Below are 14,265 nucleotides of genomic sequence, written 5' to 3'. Positions count from 1 at the left end.
TGTGTGTGTGTGTGTGTGTGTGTGTGTGTGTGTGTGTGTGTGTGTCTGTGTAGCGTGTGTGGCTTTGGCCACACACTACTCTGGTGGAGGTCAGAGGACAACTTTTGGAAATCACCTTCACCTTCTACTTTGTCTTACTTAGGGTTTATATTGCTACGACAAGACACCATGACCAAAACAACTTGGGAAGGAAAGGGTTTATTTGGTTTACATTCCACCATCACTGTTCATCACCAAAGGAAGTCAGGGCAGGAACTCAAACAGGGCAGGAACCTGGAGACAGGAGCTGATGCAGAAGCTTGAGGGTGCTGCTTATTGACTTGCTCTTCATGGCTTGCTCAGCCTGCTTTCTTATACAACCCAGGATCACCCCCCCAGCCCAGGAATAGCCCCACTCACAATGGGTTAAACATTCTTCCATCAGTCACTAAGTAAAGAAAATACCAGCTTGCCTGCAGCCAGATCTCATGGAGGCATTTTCTCAATTGAGATTCTCTCCTCTCAGATGACTTTAGGTTGTGGTCAAGTTGGCATAAAACTTGGCCTGGCGGTGCTGGCACACGCCTTTAATCCCAGCACTCAGGAGGCAGAGAATGGCAGATCTCTGTGAGTTCAAGGCCAGCCTGGTCTACAGAGAGAGCTCCAGAATAGCTCCAGCCAGGGCTACACAGAGGAAACCCTGCCTGGTGGGGGGAGTGGGAAGGGGAACCTAGCCTTCACAGACTTGCTGAGTCAAGAGTCTCATTTCTGCAGTTGTGCAGCATGCTCTAGAATAGCTGACCTTTGAGTGCTGGGGAGGTTTCTCCTGTCTCCACCTTCTGTCTTGATGTAGAAGAGCTGGGATTTCAGATGTGTGCTAGCATATCCAGCCTTCTATGGAGGTTCCAGGGACTGAACTGGAATCTAGGCTCGTGCGGTTAGTTCCTAACAGCCTGCTTCCTGTTTTTTTGTTTTTTGAGCCAAGGTTCCTTGTAGCCCAGATTGACATGAAACTCCCTATGTAGCTGAAGATGACTTTTGAGTTCCTGATCCTCCTGCTTCAGCCATCTAATGTGGTGGGCTTTCAGGAGTGAGACACCATGCTCAGCAAGAGGACAGTTTTGAAAGTGTGTGTGGTAGTGGTGGTGGTGGTGCTCCTCCTCCTCCTCCTCCTCCTCCTCCTCCTCCTCCTCCTCCTCCTCCTCCTCTTCTTCATCTTCTGTGCTCTGCTCTCCAACTCAAGAAATAGAACATTACAGATGGGGCAGAAGGCCCCCAGTGCCCCAGCTCCCTGGGGCTGGCTGTATCTGCTGGCTAGGGTGGTGACTGTTGTCAACAGCCCTTATTCTTGATCATGTCTGCATCCTGAATGGGAGCCGGGATGGTTTCTGCATGCATTGGCATTTCAATAAATGTCAGAATGTTTTCTTGGCAATGTATCTTTTAGCTTAATGATATGTGTTTGGACTCTGTGCATGTGAGGTACTGGTTTTGATCATTTGTTTTGCTGGCTATGAAGTTTCCCACAGTCTGGGTATGGCCTGTTTTTTTTTTTTTTTTTTTTTTTTTTGTGTGTGTGTGTGTGTGTGTGTGTGTGTGTGTTTTAATATATTTTGCTGTTGATGGGCATGTAGTTGGTTTCTACCCTTTCATTCTGGGAGCACAGAGTTTTCACTGGACTCAATGGGAAGGGAGGAGGCAGATACTGTCATGGGATTCAGACCTGGGAGGGAGAGCCTCCTGTGAACACTGGGAGCCACAGCACATTCTGAGCGGGAGCCAGACTCAGTCAGAGGTGGTGCATTCGAAGCCTGAACTTTTGCCTTGTCTGTAGTTTGGACTGGGAGCCAAAACTGGTTAAAGGAGGCTCTTGTAAGAACTAGAGATGAGCCCTGTGGGCCTGTCCATTCTATGAGCCCACCCAGAGCAGCAGAAGGCAGAACTGAGAAAGATCCTCCTTTGAAAGAGAGAGGGCTAAAAAGGAGGGGGTCCATAGACCTGTGATTGTGACATGGCCAAGGCTAACAGTACCCATGAAGGGCTTGGGCTCAGCATCAAAGTAAAGTCTTTGTGGTGATGGTGGGGTAGTGTGCCAGTCCTGGGGAGAGCGTCCCAGCACAGCTAGGCCCTCAGCCTACACCCAGCCCAGGCCCTGCTCCTCCCAACCTGACTGACTGAACACCTCAGGCTCCCTTCCCCTCGGGCTAAGGTGCAGGGCACCCTCCAGTCTGTTGCTTCCTTCCTAGCCCCACCATCTTCTTTCCCTGGCTCCTCCTTTGGCACTTTGCCCCTACTAAGACCTTGAGGCCTCCCAGCAAAACTCCTAGAACATGCCACATTCCCTCCTGCCGAGGCCTTGGTTCTGTACCACCCAAAACACTTCACTCCAGACCCTGCCTCTCCGGTTCCCACTGCAGTGTCCCCGCCTAGAGAACAGGCCCCTTTCCTTCCAGTGGCTGAGTTAGCTGGTAGTTAATGATTTGTCTGTTTTCCAGTTTAATGTGTGAGTTCCCCTATTTTTGCTACAGGGAGCCTCTGGCCTTGTTCTGAGCTACTCCCATATGTCCAGCAAGCACAATGAATAGTTTCTAAACAAAATGAGCCCGTGAATCCATGGGCAGGAGTCCTAACTGCCGCCCTTTCAGTGAGTGACAATGGAAGAAATGCTAGAACAGGGCTTGGGTGCGACCAATACTCTGTAGAGGAGAGGGTAATTATATTTCTTGATGTTGTTTAACTTTTCATTTTGAAATAATTGTGGCTATGTCAGAACAACACAAAAGAACTTCTTCTACACCTAGCCCAGTCTCCCTGGATATTACTGTTCTGTGATCACAGCTCAGGTCTCAAAAGCAACAATCCCGTGTCAGGATGAGACAATTAACACTATCAGAGAGTATTCAGAACCCATGCAGCTGCCTCACCAATGCTTTTTTTTTTTTCTCATCCTGACTCTGCTCAAGGACCCTGCGCTGTTCAGCCTCCGCTAGGCCTGTCTGATTCTGAACACTGACAGCAGGTCCCTGTGACTGGGTTTGTCTGAGGTTCTTCTCGTGACTAAATTACGTTTGCACATTTTGGGCGTGTAGGCCACAGATCCTCCACCGTCAAGTATGTACTGTTACTGCTGAGGTTGGTGTTTGTTTTCTTTCCTGAGGGGCTAGGGCTGGGACGGAGCGCACATACCTGCCGGGCAAGTGCCCTGCTGCCGTTTGCACCCTCCGGCCTGACATTGTCTTCCACCATCAGCTTCAAGCGGAGTCAGCCAAGTTTCTCCAGTGACTAATTAGTAAAGCAGACAGTTTGAGACTAGGCAAGTCTCTCTCCAGCGGTGTTTGGTGGCTTGCCTGGTGTCTAGGGGTTAGGCAGTGCTCCTGTGTATCAGAAACTCGAAATGGTGTCTGTGTGTGTGTTGAAACCAAGGTGAGAGAAAGGGGCCCAAGTCAGGGAAGGCTTCTTGGAGAAGGGCTCAGAGCAGTAGAGGGAAGACCATCTTCTCTTGGGCAGGGAAGAGATGGCTCCAACCCACTGCCCTCTCTATTGCTCCAGATGCCCCACCCCCACCCTGCTGCTCTCCTTTCTGGGCTGCCCACCACCTAGAACTCAGAACCTGTAGCTTGACAGCAGGCAGCTAGCAGAGTTCCATCGGAGTCCCAGCCCTATACCAAGTCTAGGAAAAAGGAAAAGTGTTTGCTGAGTGACAGCCCCTCCTCAGCCACACCTGCAGGAGCTGCCCGGAGGGCAGTCTTGTTTCACCACTGCCAGCAGCCGCACAGAGTCCTGAGGCGAAGTGAGTTCAAGAAAGGATCTTTGCTTTCTCCGTGGTGCAGGTGTTTCCCATCGACACCTGCCTCCCTGCTGTAGTCCATCCCCTCTAAGAGGATTACAGATGACCACAGGGACACTTTGGGCCCTTTCTCGATTAGATTTGCCATCTGAATATGTCTTTAAGCTTATGTGTCTCTTCTTTTGTTTATGTTGTGGATTAGTTTCTTCTTTCTTGCACTTGTATTTTCAGGTAGTAATTTTTATGCTTGTTGATGTTATTAAAAAAAAAAAAGGGAAAGTAAAGTAAGTGTACACGTCCAACAAAATGAGTTGGGGGGTCTTACTTTTGAACCACAGGGTTCTCTTAGAATCTCTGAATCTAAGTTTTTCTCCCTCTCTTTTTCCTTCTCCAAATTGATAGCATATTTACCACCAAATAATAAAACACACTCAAGCAAAGAAACCACTGTGGAGGTACTGGGGGTGGGGCAGGGGGCCCTGGATTCCATCCCCAGCATGCAAAGAAGAAGGATACACTGATAGTTTCACCACCAAGAGCCACTTTCAGTGACTTTGGTCTTTTCCCTGTGGAAGTATTTAAATATGTAGTCATCTGTCTCATCAAGAAAAGGTCTGTAATCTATTTATGGGTATCTAGGTTGTATCCAATGCCCCTACCCTGCCCCCCCCCCCCCCCACACACACAGCCTAACTAGGTATGTCTCCTGTACCAGCTCTTTGCTATCACAACAGAATATGCAAAGAATTAGCACTGAGTTGATGGGCGGGCGCTTGGGTTCAAGTCTACTTCCCCTAAACTCCTTCTTGGCCTGCCCCTTACGAACATGTTGACTGGGGGTCTGTTTTCCTGGCCTACTATATCTATGACATTTTTATTTATTCTCTGTGTGTGCACTTGTGCTATAGTGCTAGGATAGAGAACAGAGGACAATTTGCAGAACTTACTTCCCTCCTTCCACTACTAGGGATCCTGGGGATCAGTTGTCAGGCTTGGGCTTCCTGCTGAGCCATTTTTTTAAAAAAGATTTATTTATTTGTTATTTATACAGTGTTCTGCCTGCATATGTGCCTGCATGCCAGATAAAGGCACCAGATCTCACTATAGATGGTTATGAGCTACCATCTGGTTGCTGAGAATTGAACTCAGGACCCTTGGAAGAAGAGCCGGTGTTCTTAGCCTCTGAGCCATCTCTCCAGCCCTGAGACATCTTGTTGTACAGAAGCTCTGTCATTCTCTATCCTTTTCCTGCTTCTCATTGGTCATCATCCCTAGTTTATCATTGTATCTCTTCTGCTAGAAGGTCAGCTTCAGGCAGGGATGGCTGTTCCATGCAATGCACACAGCACCTGGCCAGTAGCTGAGGATCAATAAACATGGTGGAAAGTCTGAAGGACTAGAACTGAGTTGCAAAGGAAACCAAAAGTAGAGGACCTATGAAAATGAACATATAACACTGAGTGCAGGACCTCTCTTGGCATGCCAGAATTGCCAGAGCAGGTGAGGGGCATAGAGCAGAAGTCATGGCTAGGCTGCAGCTGAACCTTTACTACTAAACCGTTGGGGATGGTTTTTCCAAACTGTTTACAGATCTGTAAAGTATCTGGTATTTCTCTAAGGGGCTAGAGAGAGTCCATCCTTCTTAGGGTCCACCCTCCATGCCCTCTCAACGTTTCAAGCTTAGGGTGCCGTCTGTTTTCTGGCTGCCTTGATAGATACTCCAAGACCTGACTGCCCCCTCACTGTGCCTGCTCAGCCTCAGTTTCCTGCACAGCAGGGGCTCAAGCTGGCTTAGGCTACATACATAATTTATACTGCCTAATTAATGCAAAATCCAGGTGCAAGATGAGGTGGTACAGACCCTCGATCCCAGCTCTTGGGAGGTGTTGACAGGAGGGTCTTGAGTTCAACATAGCAACATAGCAAGTTTGAGGACAGCCTGGGCTATACAGGGACCATCTCACACAAACAATAATACCTAAATAAACAGGTGACTTAATTAGTTAAAATAAAGCCTCTTGTTCAAACAACAGGAAAGAATTATTTAGGGCTGGAGAGATGGCTCAGAGGTTATGAACACTGGCGGTTCTTCTGAAGATCCTGAGTTCAATCCCCAGCAGCCACATGGTGGCTTATAACCATCTACAGTGAGATATGGTCCCTCTTTTGGTGTACAGGCAGAATGTTGTATAAATAATAAATAAAACAAATCTTAAAAAAAAAAAAAAGAATTATTCAAGGTACAAAAGTAATAAGCCAGTCTTGTTTGTGCACTAAAGAGACAAAGGCAAGAGGATCTTAAGCTTGAGGCCGCTTTTGTCTATACAGCCAGATTCTGGTCGGGGATAGGGGGAAAAGCGTAAACATGAAGTGTTTCCATTCTTCCATCACTCTTTCAACTTATACCGCTTTCAGTTTGCTATTTAATGTCATTCTAAATAAAAAAAAAAAAATAAAGCCAAGCATGGTGACACTATGATCCCAGCACTTGGGAGACAGATGTCGGAGGACCGCTGCCAGTTAGTTCAAGGCTGCATAGAGATGATCTGCTAAGGCCAGGCCACATAGTAAGGCCCGGACTCAAAGAGAAACAGATTAAAGAGAGAGAGCAGGGTGTGGTGGGGCACACCTGTAATCTCAGCACTGGGGGAGGCAGAGGCAGGAGGATCGAAGTGAGTTCAAGGCCAGCCTGGGCTGCAGAATGAGTCCAGGACAGCCAAGGCTACACAGAGAAACCCTGTCTGGAAACAAAATAAAACAAAGAAGAAAGAAAGGAAGGAAAGAAAGAAGAAAAGAAAGAAAAGGAAAACTTAAATCATGAGCGAGAATTTTTTTATTCGTTGTCATAGTGTGCAACGTCAGGCTTGTTTGTGGTGCTGAGGGCTGAACCCAGCCTTGTACGTGCTAGAAAGCTGCTCTACCACTAAGTTACCTCTCCAGACCGTTTTGTTTACGTTTTTGTTGTTGTTGTGGGCTGGTTGTTTGGTTGGTTTGGTTTTCAAGATAGGGCTTCTCTCTGTAGCCCTGGATGTCCTGGACTTACTGTGTAGACCATGCTGGCGTCCAACTCAGAGATTCTCCTGCCTCTGCCTCCCAAATTGTACCAGTACTCCTGCCTACTTTTTTTTTTTTTTTTTGAGGTGGGGATCCACTTTCAGGATATACATTTATTTATTGTAAGACAAGACCTATCTCAATTTAAAAAAAAAAATAAAAAACACACAACACTTTGAAAAATCAAATTATTAAGAATTCAAGGCAGTGACATCAAGGCATTGACCCCGAGGGGCCCATGGTGACCTCACAGGTCTCACATTTTGTTGGAGAACTCTGGCATCCTGGTCCAGCTTCCTGAGCTACACATAGCTGGGACAGCCTTGGAGCAAGGGTCAGACCCTGCCAGCCTCACTCTCTGGTTGTTCCTCTCTCTGCTAAGCAGCCACAGAACTTTCTATTTCCTTGAGCAAACCCTGCCACCACCACCCCCCCCCATGGGCCTCAGACTGTTGCTTTCTCTACCCCAGTGGCTCCCAAAGTTGATCTCTGAACCAGCAGCAGCAGCAGCAGCAGCAGCACCTGAAGTGGTTAAATATGTAATTTCCAGGTTTGGGGATTGTAGCTCAGTTGGTAGAATATTTGCTTAGCATGAAGCTGTGAGCTCCACCCTCAGCACCATAGGAGCCAGGTGTGGTGGCCCACTCATATAATCCTAGCATTTAAGAGGTAGAGGCAGAGCCAGGAGCATTGGAGGACATGGTCATCCTTGACTACATAGTGAGTTTGAGGGTAGCCTGGGCTACATGAGACAAAAAAAAAAATATGACATGACCATGATGACGAAGTGCTTACCTAAGGGTGCCTGAGGGAATAGAAATGTGAGGCCCACAGACCCGGAAGAGGATTGATCTGACCCCAGACCATCTGCCTTGCAGGTATAGCCTGTACACCCGCACCTGGCTCGGGTACCTCTTCTATCGACAGCAGCTTCGGAGGGCTCGGAATCGCTATCCCAAAGGCCACTCCAAAACTCAGCCCCGCCTCTTCAATGGTAAGGCTCTGGCTGCCCCTGGTCAGCAACCTGCTCCCTCTGCTCAGGCTCCTGCCTACTACTGTTCTCCTCCTCCCTACCCCTTCAATGAACTCCCCGCCCCGCCCCGCCCCGCCCCGCCCCAGCCTCTCTGTCTACCTCTCCCAGGAGTGAAGGTGCTTCCCATCCCTGTCCTCTCGGACAACTACAGCTACCTCATCATCGACACCCAGGCCGGGCTGGCTGTGGCTGTGGACCCTTCAGACCCGAGGGCTGTGCAGGTGAGGAGAGACGACGCAGCGGTACTGGGAGACACTGGGGGAGGGGGGGGCGGGGATGCCTGCTTCTCTTGCCAGACAGGGCCTAGCTTTGGTTCGCTTGCCTAAGGGATATGCTCCTGCATATGCGTGGGCATCCCTCACACGTACAGAACACACCACCACCCCCACCCTTAGAGCATGGCCAGACGGAAGCAGAGCAGAGCAGAGGGTGGGTGTTCTGGCCTGGGATTGTGGGTCCTGGCAGTTTCCAGTCTGCCTCTGATCCTCTTTGTTGCCCTGGTAGACATTATTTTTTTCATTTTTATTTACATAGTCATTTGTTATTTGGGGGGAGGTGTTTGTTTTGTTTTGTTTTCTTCCTTTTTCATCCTCTTTCTCCTCCCACCTCTCTTTTTGAGACAAGAGTTTCACTAAGTAGCCCTAGCCAGTCTGGAACTCACAGAGATCTGTCCCCTTCCTCCTCCCCAGTTCTGGGATTAAAGGCATGTGCCACCATGCCTGGCATAACATTTTTTATCCAATTGTATGTGCATGGTGTATGAGTGGTTTGTGTGCCCCAGCATGATTGTGGAGATCAGAGGACACTGCGTGGTTATCTCATTCCACTTTTATGAGGGCCCTGGGGATGGAATTCACCTGCTGAGCCATCTCACCAGCCCCAGACCCTGTCTCTTCCCTGACCTCTCTCAGTACTTGGCCCTTTCTGCCTCTCCCTTCACATTCTCTCTCTCTCTCTGCCCTGTGTGTGTGTTGTGTAGTACTGGGAATAGAAGTTTTTTCTTTTATATTTCTCTTATATTTTGAGCCTTTCATGGATGAGCCATCTCTTCAGCTATCTCTGAACCAACTCCTGATGTCCCCTTTCTCCTCCCTATTCCGTGACCTCCCTCTCTCCTCCCTGCCCTACCCTCATGCTGGGTCTCTGCTCTTCCAAGACCCCTTTGCCAGCTTCTTCACTCCCTAGCCCATCTCTTGCCTTTCCTTCATCTCTCCGGCTGTCTTTTCCACCCAATCCCAACTAGACACTTAGCATGTCTTTTTCTGTACACTGTTCCCACCCTCAGCACCTCTTCTGTCCCCCACCAGGCTTCCATTGAAAAGGAAAGAGTTAACTTGGTTGCCATCCTCTGCACCCACAAGCACTGGTAAGGGACTGGAAACGGTCGGGCTATAGCTGCGGGGTCCCTAATCATGGCACTTAGCAGCTTGAGCCCTCGGGAAGGCAGGCATTGCTGTGCTCCATTCACAGGCATGTAGTAGGTATTTACAGAATGAGCATCTGGTTAGTTGGCAGAAGGCCCAGGGTACAGAGGACGAAATGTTAGGTGGGTGTGGTCAGATTCCCGTGGGGGAATTTGAAGATGACAACTGGAGCTGAATGAGAGTCCAGGAAGGTCAGTTGGAATTGGTCATGGGAGCATAGCAAGCTGAGGGGTGACTTAAGCAGAGAAATGACTCCAACAAAAGCCAGGGGGTACTTTAGGGAAGGAGGGAGTCCAGGTTCAGTTGCCTTAGGTTCCCTGTGCTCATCTCTGCCATCCCACAGGGACCACAGCGGAGGAAACCGTGATCTCAGCCGGCGGCACAGGGACTGTCGAGTGTATGGGAGCCCTCAGGATGGGATCCCCTACCTTACCCAGTAAGTCCCTGACCCAAACATCAGGCGCATCTCCTACCTCCTGCCTTCTGTCTTCCAGGGTGTCAGCAGCTGGATCTTTGGCGACACCCCGCCGAGCCCCTAGCTAAGTGGAATCCATTTAAAAAGACTGGCCATGTTTGCCCCAAGATGACCCAGCCATGGTCAGAAGAGCCCTTGGTCACCTGTGCTTCTCCCTGTTGAGAAAGTCCCTTTCCTATAAGTCACCCCAGCCCTTAAGCCTGGGGTGGTAACAGTGATCAGCAAGACACAAGCTTGAATTCTCTCTCTTCCCTGTTTTGTGCCCCAGCCCCCTGTGTCATCAAGATGTGGTTAGTGTTGGGAGGCTTCAGATCCGGGCCCTGGCCACCCCTGGCCACACTCAAGGCCATCTGGTGTACCTGCTGGATGGGGAGCCTTACAAGGGTCCTTCCTGCCTCTTCTCAGGGGACCTGCTCTTCCTCTCTGGCTGTGGTGAGTTTCTGCAAAAGAGACAGGAATAGGGAGAGGAGGGAGAGACAAAGGCCAGAGCAGCCACTATTCCATGTCACACTTGGAAATGTTGTTTTCCAACAACCCAATGGCTCATTCGTAGTCACCTCAACTCGTGCTGCCTGTTTGTGTTCTCAAGATTCTCAGAGGGGGTGGACCTGAGGAGAGGCTCCTGTTAAGCAAAGACCCCCATAGGGCACTAATTCCACTGGGTGGGGCCCGTCTCCCCAAGACAGTGACCGAAAAGAAGAGGCCATGGAGAGTTGAGAATACGTAAGTGAGAAGAAAGGACCATGGGTGGGTGATGACCCCAAGTCCTAGCCTGCAGAGTACCAGAAAGCAGCCAAGTCTAAGACTCTCTTAGTGGAAGGAGCATCTCTACCCACTACGCCTGGATCACAGGAACCCAGTCTGAAGACTCAGCAACCTTGCCCTCCACATGGCACTGTATGTGTGGGACCTCACACCAGTTCCATCGGAGAGAGTAGTTGGCCCAGCTCCCATGAGGAGGGAGCAGATGTCTTGGGATGGCCAGGCAGGGCTCAGTGGAAGGACTGCTAGCTGAACAAAGCTGCCTCATCTGGTTCTCCCCCTCCCTCCTTGTATACCTTATACCATATTGTGTCCTCCTTGACCGCCTGATCCCAATGCAGGACGGACCTTCGAAGGCACAGCAGAAACCATGCTGAGCTCACTGGACACTGTGTTAGACCTGGGGGATGACACCCTGCTGTGGCCTGGTGAGGTGCCCCTCCCCCTCCTCCCAACCCCGTGCTTTGCCTGGCACCAGGACCCTCCCAGCCCCTCACTTTCCTAGAGACTAGCAAGCTCAGTTCATGGCCCAGAGGTACTGACCTCCCTCCTGGAATATGGTACTGGCTATGTGATGTCCATGCCTCTCATGCCACTGTCCCCTCCCCCAGCCAGCCTTTGGCCTTTTGGGAGCCCTGAGGGCTCAGAGTCCTGGAGTGATATTTAGTTGTTCAGATAATTATGGTCAAGGCCCCATAGTAACCTCTGCTTATGTGAGAAAACAGTAAATCTGGTCCATGTGTACCCATTGGCCTATATTTGATACAAATAGTCACAGATATCTTATTTAATCCACAGAACACATAATCATTTATGTAACAAATACTGTATGCAGCTATCACTTACTAGGCTCTGACACACACAGAAACACACACACACCACCAACTCTTCCCAAATTCAACTCCTCTTTGCTAACCGTCCAACTTCAAATTTTCCTTTCTTCTTTCTTTCTTTTCTTTCTTTTCTTTCTTTCTTTCTTTCTTTCTTTCTTTCTTTCCTTCTTTTTCTTTCTTTCTCCTTCCTTCCTTCCTTCCTTCCTTCCTTCCTTCCTTCCTTCCTTCCTTCCTTCCTTTCTTTCTTTCTTTCTTTCTTTCTTTCTTTCTTTCTTTCTTTCTTTCTTTCTCTTTTAATTTTTTCCTGGCATTGTTCTCTTCTCCATATGACAAAACTGTAGCTTGGAGGTGGATGGGTGCCAGGTCATAAGTGAAGCCATGCTGGGCAGGGTAAGAGGCTAACCATAGATAGCCTCACAGCTCCAGAGTCAGTGATTTTCCCTATAAGCCCAAACTGCCTCTGCCTCCCCTCCCCACACCCCAGTAACAGTGCCTGTGGCTGAAAAAGCAGCTTTGGTGTTGGGGTTTTCTGAGAGCCCTGCCCTCCCCTCTGACTGCTGGGTAGCTGTGGGCCTGGGCCTTGGAGTAGGAAGGACCTCATGGCCCATCTCTCTCTGCCCTGCTTCCTGGCCCCCGTGGCTGTGGCTAGGACATGAATATGCAGAAGAGAACCTAGGCTTTGCTGGCGTGGTGGAGCCTGAGAATCTCGCTCGTGAGAGGAAGATGCAATGGGTGCAGAGGCAACGGATGGAACGCAAGAGCACAGTGAGGCCTGGAGGATGGGATGGGATGGGATGGGATGGGATGGGATGGGATGGGATGGGACGGGATGGGATGGAAAAACTGGCTCTTATCTAACTAGTGCCTATCACTGCGCAGCCTGGGCCTGCAAGCACTTTCCAGAGCTCTGACCTCTTACCCCAGGAAGTTAGGGGCTAGGACATCCCTGTATTGGGTCCTTTTTCTAGCTTCTACCCATCCCCGTGCCTCTTGCTCTGTAGTGCCCATCCACCCTGGGAGAGGAGCGTGCCTACAACCCATTCCTGAGAACCCATTGCCTGGCCCTACAGGAGGCTCTGGGGCCAGGGCCAGGCCCCACCAATGACGATGGCTACTCCCGGGCCCAGCTCCTGGAGGAGCTGCGTCGGCTGAAGGACATGCACAAGAGCAAGTGAAACCCCTAGCCCACCCCAGTCCAGGCGGCCCCTGCAGAGGGGAGGCCACCCACCACCCACACCTCGCCACCCTCTTCATCACTAACACCACCACCGCCGTCGGTGCCCTAGGCAGCACCGTTCCTCCAGACTGTTCAGGGAAGGCAGAGCCCAGGCAGTGGGACCTGGAGGAGGAAGCAGTGGAAGGCTCGGAGACCCCACACACAGTACAGCTGGTGTTTAGGATTAAAGGAAATGAGTACCTGGGACATCTCCAGATTCTGCCGCCTCAGAGTTTGCCTCCCTTCCCCCACTTGTGGACCAATAGCCAGATCATGAAGGCTGCTGTTGGCTCCCCCTGCAGAGACCACACTCCCACAAGGAACCCTACAACCCCGGAAAGCAGGGTCCTGACCAGGCTAGTCTGTTCTCCACCTTCCTCCATCCAGGGTTGTCGGAGAAGCTCACCCAGCAAAATGATCGAAGGTGTGGTGCCTGGAAAAATGGTCACCAACAGGGGCAGCCAGACTCTGGGCGACTGAAACTCAGCCCCATCCCACCCACCCTGCTAAGACATTGCCAGGAAGAGCCATTCCTAAGAACACCCAAGGGCTGGAAGCCTGGCTCTAGCTGATTCTGCCTCAGGCTGGAGGGAAAGGTTCCTGATTGCCAAGGACTCTTCTGCCTCAGGCCTAGGAGACACAGGATGCTGGGATCCAGAGCCATACACCATGCACATCTGTCTGGGTCTACCACTGGCCTCTGCCCCTGCCCCGGGTCACCAGGGCTTGCCTTCCCAGGGGAGAGTGAACTGGGGTCTGCCTCAGAGATCTGTTTTCTCCTTTTAGCCTTTGTTCTTAGGATTCCCTGCCTGCCTTCTGTCTTACTTAACCTCTCTTGCTTTACCCTCAACTCTTTTCTCCTTTAAGTCATTTCAAGGCTGACCTTTTGGTCCTGGTACTCATCTGGCTCTACAGTTTGCCAAGAACCTTCATTCCCATGTGATTTCCCACTGGAGCCAGGGGCCCCGTGCTGGCAATGTGTAGAAAGCAGAGGTCTCATAACAGGGAGCTCAAGTGAGTGGCAGCTTCCAGGACCCCAGGCCTGGGCATACCCCATTGCTCACCACTCTTTCCAAATCTGCTTGTCCTCTGGTCTCAGGTCAAGGACCCTTTGGGACCACAGTAAGGAGCACTGTGGTCATTTAGCAGGCACACCTTGGGTTAGCCAGGAGCCACAGCTTTCTGTGTCAGAGCCTTCCCTCAGGCTGGGCAATGCCCTCTGTTGTTCCTCTGAGATGCCCCTGCCCTCAGTTTCCCTTTTCATCCGGCCTCGGCTGCCTTCTCCAGCCCCAGCCTTTGGAACTCACTCTAGCAATACACCAGACTAGCTAGTCTTTCTGCCCCCTAAACACATGCAGTCTCATGCCTTTGTGCCTTCGCTCACGCTGTTTCTTCAGCTGGAATGCCTTCCCGCTCCTCCGGCCTCCTCTGCCTGGCAAACACCTATTAGCCTGTCCCAGGCCCCTCCTCCAGGAAGGCACCCCTCACCCCTCCCTTCCAGGCTACCTCTGCACCTTGTAAATGCTTCCCCCATGGCTCCTATCACACCACACCGTATCTTACTTGTTTACATGTTTGTCTCCCCTTCTAGACTGTGAATCCTTCAGGGCATGGACTGTACTTATGCATCTCTGTATTTCTGCGCCTAGCACGGTGCCTGGCACACAGTAGGCGCTCAATAAATGTTGAATGAATGATTTAA

At 50.5% G+C, this 14,265-nt stretch overlaps 1 protein-coding gene across 2 annotated transcripts in view; it reads left to right on the top strand.

Annotated features, from left to right (window-relative positions):
- Pnkd (PNKD metallo-beta-lactamase domain containing) overlaps nucleotides 1–14,265 on the top strand; it is a 69,073-nt gene extending 54,808 nt beyond the window's left edge. For both annotated transcript variants that reach the window (XM_055616520.1, XM_055616522.1), the window contains 8 exons: nucleotides 7,699–7,814; nucleotides 7,962–8,074; nucleotides 9,161–9,219; nucleotides 9,621–9,713; nucleotides 10,021–10,184; nucleotides 10,856–10,942; nucleotides 11,997–12,112; nucleotides 12,349–14,265. In XM_055616520.1, the coding sequence (XP_055472495.1) occupies nucleotides 7,699–7,814; nucleotides 7,962–8,074; nucleotides 9,161–9,219; nucleotides 9,621–9,713; nucleotides 10,021–10,184; nucleotides 10,856–10,942; nucleotides 11,997–12,112; nucleotides 12,349–12,522 (922 nt within the window). In that variant the 3' untranslated portion in view covers nucleotides 12,523–14,265. The remainder of the gene's footprint in view (nucleotides 1–7,698; nucleotides 7,815–7,961; nucleotides 8,075–9,160; nucleotides 9,220–9,620; nucleotides 9,714–10,020; nucleotides 10,185–10,855; nucleotides 10,943–11,996; nucleotides 12,113–12,348) is intronic.

Source organism: Psammomys obesus, unplaced genomic scaffold, assembly GCF_907164565.1.
Source record: "Psammomys obesus unplaced genomic scaffold, mPsaObe1.curated_primary_1811, whole genome shotgun sequence".
Taxonomy (NCBI): Eukaryota; Metazoa; Chordata; class Mammalia; order Rodentia; family Muridae; genus Psammomys; species Psammomys obesus.
The sequence above is the reverse complement of the archived record's forward strand: the minus strand, read 5'-3'. Positions and strand labels throughout refer to the sequence as shown.